This window comes from Indicator indicator, chromosome 8, assembly GCF_027791375.1.
Source record: "Indicator indicator isolate 239-I01 chromosome 8, UM_Iind_1.1, whole genome shotgun sequence".
In the NCBI taxonomy this organism is placed as follows: domain Eukaryota; kingdom Metazoa; phylum Chordata; class Aves; order Piciformes; family Indicatoridae; genus Indicator; species Indicator indicator.
Window position 1 is genome coordinate 5971985 of NC_072017.1, and position 9007 is coordinate 5980991.

General features: G+C 46.6%; 1 protein-coding gene across 1 annotated transcript in view; it reads right to left on the bottom strand.

Moving 5' to 3' along the window:
- LIMCH1 (LIM and calponin homology domains 1) overlaps positions 1–7287 on the bottom strand; it is a 203474-nt gene extending 196187 nt beyond the window's left edge. Inside the window, exon 1 of the mRNA XM_054382811.1 lies at positions 7192–7287. Coding sequence (XP_054238786.1) covers positions 7192–7287 — 96 coding nt within the window. The remainder of the gene's footprint in view (positions 1–7191) is intronic.
- Positions 7288–9007: the final 1720 nt, after the last annotated feature.

A 9007-nucleotide genomic window follows, 5' to 3' on the forward strand; every position in this document is an offset into this window, starting at 1 on the left:
CTGTAGCCCTTTCACAATTAACATAGCTGGGAGAAGTTCCAGCCATTAATTTTGATGTTATTAGTGTCACAGCAGCTGTTGTAGTCATTGTGATGATCTAAGGGACTGAGGGGGGCAAGGAAAGACAGTACTTTCTTCTTTAAATGATGCATTGGAAGGAGAAGGAGGGAAAGCTTAGATCTTTAGGATCTGCATGCCAAAACATTCAAAGCTTCCCCCTATGCAGCTGCCCTTTAAAGTTACACTTTCACCCCTACTATTCTTGCTTTTTCTGTAACATTGTTCCAAAATTGTCCTTGTGGGGATGATGGCAGAGACCCAATGCACAGAGGTATTCATCCATGAAGGGAAACCTTCTAGACTGGTAGATTTTTCCAAACAAAAGATAATGTAATTTTTGTAATCCATCATGGACCAACACTTCCCAGATAAGACAATACATTTTAGAAGTTAGAAAACAATGCTGCTGTATTGGCCTGTTATTATCATAGAATCATAGAATTGTTAGGGTTGGAAGGGACCTCAAGGATCATCCAGTTCCAATCCTCCTGCCATGAGCAGGGACACCTCACACTACATCAGGTTGCTCACAGCCACATCCAGCCTGGCCTTAAACACCTCCAGGGATGAGGCTTCCACCACCTCCTTGGGCAACCTGTTCCAGTGTCTCACCACCCTCATGGTAAAAAACTTCTTCCTAACATCCAACCTGAATCTCCCCATTTCTAGTTTTGTTCCATTCTCCTCAGTCCTATCACTACCTGACACCCTAAAAAGTCCCTCCCCAGCTTTCTTGTAGGCCCCCTTCAGATACCAGAAGCCCACAAGAAGGTCTCCTCAGAGCCTTCTCTTCTCCAGACTGAGTAGTCCCAACTCTCTCAGTCTCTCCTCATAGCGGAGGAGCTCCAGCCCTCTGCTCATCCTCATGGCCCTTCTCTGGACACATTCCAGCATGTCCAGGTCTTTCTTGTAATAGGGGCTCCAGAACTGGGCTCAGTATTCATCCTCTATACTTGGAAAAGACTTCATCTTCCTTTTTAGAGGACCAATACCTGCCTTAAAAAAAACAAATGTAACAGCACAAGTGCAATGAGGTTACATAGCTGCATTAACTGAGCTTCACCACCAGTTGCATACTAGCATTCCACACTCCAGTGAAAGGGTAGATCCTTTACCTATTTCAAAATTTTAGTACTTAAAGGAGAAATTAATGCAGTTTCGAGACAACCAACAGCTCAGTCCTGCATTTCCTAACATTATCCCTTTATCAATAGTATTGTTGTTCTGATTATTCTCACCCCCGTGCCAAGTGCTACTTGTAACATGGCTTAAACTGATCTCATGACAAGGGAATTGGGTCCATGTGCACAGGACCAGGGGCCAGCTGCCAGGCAACTGGGAGAGGAAAAAAAAATTCTAGAAGTTGGTAGTTTGACAGGGTCAGAGAGTTTGGGTGGGTCCTGCCACCCCCTTTAAATCAATGTAATTTTCATTCCACTGAGTGACTAACTTAGCCAGAACGAAGAGCATCCCATCTGCCCTACCTGCAGTCCCTAAAAGCTGCCCAAGAGGAGCAGTGAAGAACTCCTCTCCAAGTCCAATCACTGTAACCACAGTAAAGTTACTCTATATTCACATTCAGCTAGGACCAGAAGCCAGCCACACACCCTTCATGGTTACCTTGGGAAGAATTCACCTGGTTTAATTTTAGCTTGTTCAGAAATCAGGCAACTTGTTCTAATTCATCTGCATGGGTTTCTTCTAGTCTGAGAACACACTTTTGCTCACTTTAATAAATTAATTCCCAATACATGATGTAAAACACACAGGTAAGACACTCTTCCAGCAGAAGAAAAAGAAAGAAAGGTTAAACACAGAGAAAAGTTAACTGTAGGCACTGCTTGGAGGTTCATTCAACAACATTCCTATGATAACTGATTACTAAAACCAAATAATCTTCAAGCTTAGTGCATCATCCTACACTTAAATGGTTGTATTCAAATACTCTCATAGGATGGATGGACTATGATTCTATGATTCTGTGCTTCTGATTCTCTGACTGACTTCTCTGGGAACCACCTGCTGGAGAAAGTGTTTGCTGAATTTGATCCACTGCTATACAAGTAACAGCAAGACTGCAGAGACAGCCAAAGGTCCCAGCCTGGCTAGAGGCACCACCATTCTAGGAACTGTATCAATATTCAGAGGAACCATCCAAGGATCTTAAAAATAAGCTTCACAGCGAAGGAATAGGAACATTTGAAAATAGAAACACTGCTGAGGGACACAGGTTACTCAAACACTCAGTGAATCTGTCAGCTTACCCAATACCTTTTATCATAAGGTCTTCATCTCTGATGTTCCTCACATGTCATACTACACTTTGAAGGTCATATAAACAAAATTTGTGTACTCCTCAAGTTCCAGGCCCCTTCAACAGGTATCCCAATCAAGTAGAAAACATTATGTCAACCTCCATCTCCTTATGCTTTCGCAGTGGGAGCTATAAGCCTCAGCTGTCTCACACTTCATCCACAGCAAAGACATCCTCCAGAAACCTTGTTCCCAGATTCCTGGTGCAAGACATGAAGTTTATTTGTCCAACTTATTTCCCTGGTTTTATGTCTCCTGTACTCCTTCACAGAGACAGTGGTACAGTAGTTGCATGCCTGTTCTGCTGTATGATGTGACACTCAAAAGCAGGAAGGAATTTACTACTGGCCTCACTTCTTCTCCCAGAAATGGCACCACTGTTACCAACCTAAAATGGAAATCTAACACAGATAAGCATTTTGCCAGAAGGAAGAAAAGAAAACAAAATACAAACACTCAAAAAACAAACAAGCAAACAAACAAAAAAAAACCCAAATAAACAAAAAAAAATCCCAACCTCTGGCTGGCAAATTTCTCCATAACAAAAGAATTCTCAAGGGGGGAAAAAAAATGCATACATATATATATAGATATGGATTAGATATAGATATAGACATAGATATACAGATATAGATATAGATGAGATATAGATGATATAGATATAGATAGATATAGATCATATAGATATATAGAGAGATAGAGATGATATAGATATAGATGATATAGAGCTATAGATATAGATGATATATAGAGATAGATATATAGATAGAGATATAGAGAGATAGAGATATAGATGATATAGAGATATATATAGAGAGAGATAGAGATATAGATGATATAGACATAGGTATAGATATAGATGATATAGAGAGATATAGATATAGATAGATATAGATATATAGATATAGATATATAGATATAGATATAGATGATATAGATATAGAGATAGAGATAGAGATAGAGATAGAGATAGAGATAGAGATAGAGATAGAGATAGAGATAGAGATAGAGATAGAGATAGAGATAGAGATAGAGATAGAGATAGAGATGAGAAAAGTATCAGACTTATTAGAAGTTGATGGCTTTTAGCCTACACAAATCTAGAGGGAAAGTCAAGCGCTGAGCATAGGGGACAGAAAAACAAGACTTTTTTGTTACCATGCAACTATAAAGGAAGTGTTCTTATCAGCTGGCAAAATTTCCAAGAAATATAAGTCTATGGAAAAGCCATCCCTAATTGCACCAAGTCTCAACAATGAGCAGAGAGCATATTAATGAGGCAAAGTGAGGAGGTGTGATGAGAAGATAACAATACCCTCAGGAGTTCCACTGGTATTAAATGGGACTTTATTACTGTGTTACTCTTGTGAATCTTTGCCACCAGAATAACTGTTTATACAGATGTTCTTTCAGCCATCAGTTATTCTACTTTAAACACACACACAGGGAACCTTGACATTTCAAAATTACAGGCCATTAGCTTAAATTAGGTTTGTTATTTTGCTGTGGCAACCCACTAGGCTTTAGAAGGCTCATCTCTTCTTTCAGTGAAACTGAGATGCATTAATTGAAAGGAGATACCACACCTTTAATAATGCACATTGATGTGGCTCTCACAGGGTTTTTCATTTGATGCCTTTATTTTAATTCCTCTGAGCACCACTAATATGGTTCATTTTATCCTTAAGAAGGAATTCTTCACTTAAGTAGCACATGCCAAGCTAAGCTAAAATAATAGCCCTGGTTCACTGCTACACAGAGGGATGCATGGTCGATGTTTATGCAAAATTAAGCAAGGCTGAACTCCGTTTTCCTACCCCAAGTGACTCACCATCAAAGCTAAAAGTTCAGAGACTTCCAAAATCCCACCTTCTGCAGCACACAGATGACAGCAAATCTATTCACTACTTGAAATATTTGTACAAAACACAAACTGTTAAACACATAAGGAGCTTTGGCAGTAAGAGTCAGGGCTCTGGCCCTTTTCCCTGCTCAGGAGAACACCTCAGTGCCACCGGCTCAGAGCTCCAGGGAGAGACATGAGGTTTATTATGAGGATCCGCCCAAACTTTAGTGTGACTTAGACTCCCCTATCCTGCAGCATTCAAATTCAAGTAATGCTGGCAGAGAAACAAAAAAGATTTCTGACACCCAGAAGACCTGGTGAAAGGTCACAGGTCCAATGTGTAAAGACAAGACCACTAGGACCTTTGGACTGGAGGAAGGAAAGTACCTCAATCTTAGCAGATCTAGACATTGATCGCATTATGTCTTCCCTCACCCATCTCTAAGAAGGGGACAGCCTCCCTTTACATTCCCACCAGAAGAGAAATGCACTGCAGACCACAGGGTGGATTCCTGTCAGCACTACACAATGGTGACAGTGCTCCACAAGGATTTAAACCAGATGAGAATCCAACAAGCAAGTCACACAACTCAAGCATTAGGAATAAAAATGCAAGGCAAGCCCAGAGTTTTCAGTCTGACCATTTCTGATTTGATTTCCTTGGACGGCACTATTTTACAGCCTAAGACAGGTTTTAAGCTGTCTCTCACTGCTAACATCCATACTAGTCTGTCTTCTCCATACTAGGGAGGTCCACCAACCCTGTTTACAACCACAATGGTTTATTTTATTTCTGATTGAGGAAGATGCCATTTTAAATAGTCAGAAGCAAGCTGGAAGACACCACACTGGATATTTGCTCACATCTCTAGGCCAAAGAATAAATAGGTGAGAGACAATTTCAGAACCAGCTGAAGCAGATGGGTCTAGCAGCCAGGCACAGCATGACCCCCATTTCTGCTTTTCACCCAAATCAATAGGTTTTGGCAAACTGAATGTTGATATCTCTAACATTACTTAATTTTTAATTTTATTTCTTTTGCTTTTCATCATTTTGGATTGATATGTCAAGGTCTGCATAATTCAATCCTAAATAATCCAGATTTAAAACAGTGAATGCTGACTAGATTTTTGGAAGAGTTAAAACCCTCACGCTCCAGAGCTCAAACCAAACTGGGGTTAAAAGGCAATACAATGTGCAGGCAAACTGAGCCACATTTGCTTCACTGGCAAGCTTCTTCCTCCCTTCTCTTAGTAGGAGCATCAACTCTGGGCATTGCTGGAAAGGCAGATGCTTCGCTCTCACACCACAGCCATGGCAGTGCTCCAGGCTCCTGACACAGTCCCTCAAGCAGGACGACAGCAGCAGTAGAGATAGCACATTGCAGCTTTGTCAGTCACACATTGAGCAGATGAAAAGAAGTGGAGGAAGCACAAGAAGTTATGGACAGCTTCCTTTATACGAATGGACCGCGTGGGCCTGCATGGAAGACATAAGGAGCTAAGAGCCCTTCTGCTCTGCTCACCAGGCCCTGGGTCACAAAAGAAATGGCTCAAGACCTCCCATCATGGTCAGCTGCAGATTAAAATTGCCCAAGAAGGAAGTTTCCACCTGACTCACAAGTTTCTGCTCTTCAGGAAGACTTAATAGTCCATGAACTATTATCATGCCTGGAGTGATTGCTGGCAGCTTCGTTACCTACAGAGAATTGCTTCACCACCACCACCGAGTTCTTGGCTGAGTCTGCAGTCAGCAAAACTCATGGTCATCAGGTATTTTATGTAGCATGGGTATGGTGGAGTCATGTGCCTTACTCTTGGTCCTCTCTTATAAAGAAGGCTATACAGAAATCACCATTCACCTTCCCAAGACAACCAGTGTGGAGATGCACTTCCGTTTTTCCTTTTCCAGCCTGCATGCCCACCTTTCCCTGGCACAAAACCCCTTCTTTTCACATTCCTCTTTGTTCCTCTGCCTCTGGTCCTACACCAGCCAGCTTACCGTGTCAGTGCCAGTTCCCTGAAGCCTGACAAAGCATTACCTTTCTGGCTGATACTGGGTGAACCACTACCACTTAGAAATTCCCAGGGCTTCAGGGAATCTTAACGGCCACAATTCTCACAACAATTTGCTGGAAAACAGAATGCACTGAGGCTTACTACAAAGCTGCAGATTAAAGTCAAGGCCTGCAGCTGATGGGAGCTGTTACCCTGGTGTCTGGGTTTATACCACCTTCACAAGTGTTCTGTATGGGCGACCAGACGAAGAGCTATTTAAAGTGTCTCTATTGTTACATGCCAAAATATTTAACTATTAAATTTCACCGGCCACCTGCCTGTCTTTGCGATGCACGGTAGGAGGAAGCAGCAAACCTGATCTCTTTCTGCCCTGCCTGAAGAGCCTGAGTCAATGTCTCTCCTTGGCTGGGCTGAGTGATGGCAGAGGGGGTAGAAGGGTACTTCCCCGGAGGACAAGGTGCCCCATGCCTCCCACAGCAGCATTGACAGCGCCCCCCTAGCCCCGGGGGTGCTTTCCGCGCACTGCGAGGCGTAACTTGAGCGGCCGCGGACACAGTCCGCAGGGAGAGGAGCTGGAAGGGCGCAGGGACAGCGATCTCCCCGGCCGCCCCCGGGACGCGGCTCCGCGCACCTGCACGGCTCCTGTTTACAGCCGCCCCGTTCATCCCAGCGCCGGGGGCGGGGAAGGGAAATGCGATTAAGCGATTAAGTTTGGAAGAGATGCGCAGGGAGGAAGAAGAAGGGGGGGTACAGGGGCCCACCCAAAGCCGCGCAGTCTGCGCCGCGGCTCGGCCGGCCCTGGCTGCTTTGCCCGCAGCGACTAAAAGCGGGGAAGGGCCGGGATGGAGCTCGGCGGGGAATAAAACGCGTACGGTCACCGCGATGGGAGGGGGAAGGACACAGGGTCGTCCCGCTGGGTGCGCGCCCACAGCCCTGCCAGCCCGCAATCTTACCTCGATCCACTTCTGAGCCTCGGTGAAGGCCAGCTCAGGCTGGGGGGGGTCGGGAGGAGGCTGAACCTCTCCCAGATCCAGCCCGGGACTGGCCATCTGTAGGGCCCCGGCTGGCCGCGGCTGCGGGTGGGGAGCAGCCAGGCACCGAGCCGCCGAGCCCGAGGTGAGCCGCGGCTGCAGCGAGCGGGAGGGGGACACACGCCGGAGGCCGTTGCCTGCCTCTCGCTGCTTCTCCCGGGGCGAGGGCCGGGGGTGGCGGCGGCGCTCTGGAGCCCGGCTCGCTGCAGCTCGCCTGCGGTAACCTCACCCCCGCCGGTATCCCGTCCGTCCGCCCGCGCTGCCGGCTCGGTCCTCCCTCGCCTGCCGCCCCGCCCGCCCCGCCGGCGGAGGGGAGCTGCGCTGCTCTGAGCTGCCAGCTAAAAATAAAACAGACGGGCGAAGCCGCTTTGCCTTCAGCCCATGCAAATGCCCGCGCCGCCGCCTCCCTGCCGCCAGCATCGCATCGCAGGCGGCGCTGCGACCGTGGCGGGGTGGGCGGCGGGGCCGGGCACCTCTTGGAAGGGGGGGGGGGGGGACAACGGTGGCGGGGCACCTTCGGCTTTGGGCTGCAGCCGCCGACACTGGCAAATGCCTCTGATCATAGAATCCTTAAGGTTGGAAAAGACCTCTAAGATCATCAAGTCCAACCATCAACCCAATACTGCCACAACCACTAAGCAATGTCCCCAACTGCCATGTCTATGTGTTCTTTGAACATCGCCAAGGATGGTGACTGCTCCACTGCCCTGGATAACCTGTTACAATGCCTGACCTGTCTTTCAGTAAAGAAATTTTTCCTAATAGCCAATGTAAGCCTTCCACGGTACAATTTCAGGTCATTTCCTCTTGTCCTGTTGCTAGTTACTTGGGAGAAGAGACAAATCCCCACCTGGCTTCAACCTCAGATAGCTGTAGACAGCAAGAAGGTCTCCCCTTAGCCTCCTTTTCTCCAGACTAGAATCATACAATGGCCTGAGTTGGAAAGGACCTCCAAAAGTCATCTAGTCCAACCCCCTCTGCAGTAAGCAGGGGCATCCTCAACTAGATCAGGTTGCCCAGAGCCCTGTTGACCATCACCTTGAATATCTCCAGAGATGGGGCCCAGCCACCTCCCTAGGCAACCTGTTCCAGTGTTCTTCTACCCTCATGGTAAAGAACTTGTTCCTAGCATCCGATCTAAATCTTCTCTTCTCTAGTTTGGAGCCATTGCCCCTCGTCTTGTCACTCCAGGCTTTGTACACAGTCTCTCTCCATCCTTCTTGCAGGCCCTCTTCAGGTACTGGAAGGTCATTACTAGGACTCCCCAGAACCTTCCCTTCTGACAACAACCCCAGCTCCCTCAGCCTGTCTTCACAGCAGAGGTGTTTCCTGATCATTTTCGTGGCCGTCCTCTGGAACTGCTCCATCAGGTCCATGCCCTTCCTATATTGAGGGCTCCAGACCTGGAGGTGAGGTCTCACCAGAGCATCCCCAGTTCCCTCAGCTACTCTTTGTAAGACCTGTTCTTCAGATCCTTTGCCAGCTTGGTTGCCCTTCTTCTCTTGACCCACTGCAGCACCTCAATATCATTCTTGCAGTGAGGTCCTCAAAACTGACGTCTCTGCAAACATCTGCTCCTGAGGCTGAGGGGGGAGAGCAGCCTTGCAAAAAGCTGTGAGGGTCAGCACAGTGCCTGACAATGATTTTCTTCTTTCAAAAGCAAAGAAGACATCAATGTGTGCTTAACAAATACTGGGTGAACACTTTTTCCCCCCTCTTTATGCAGAGGAAGAAACTA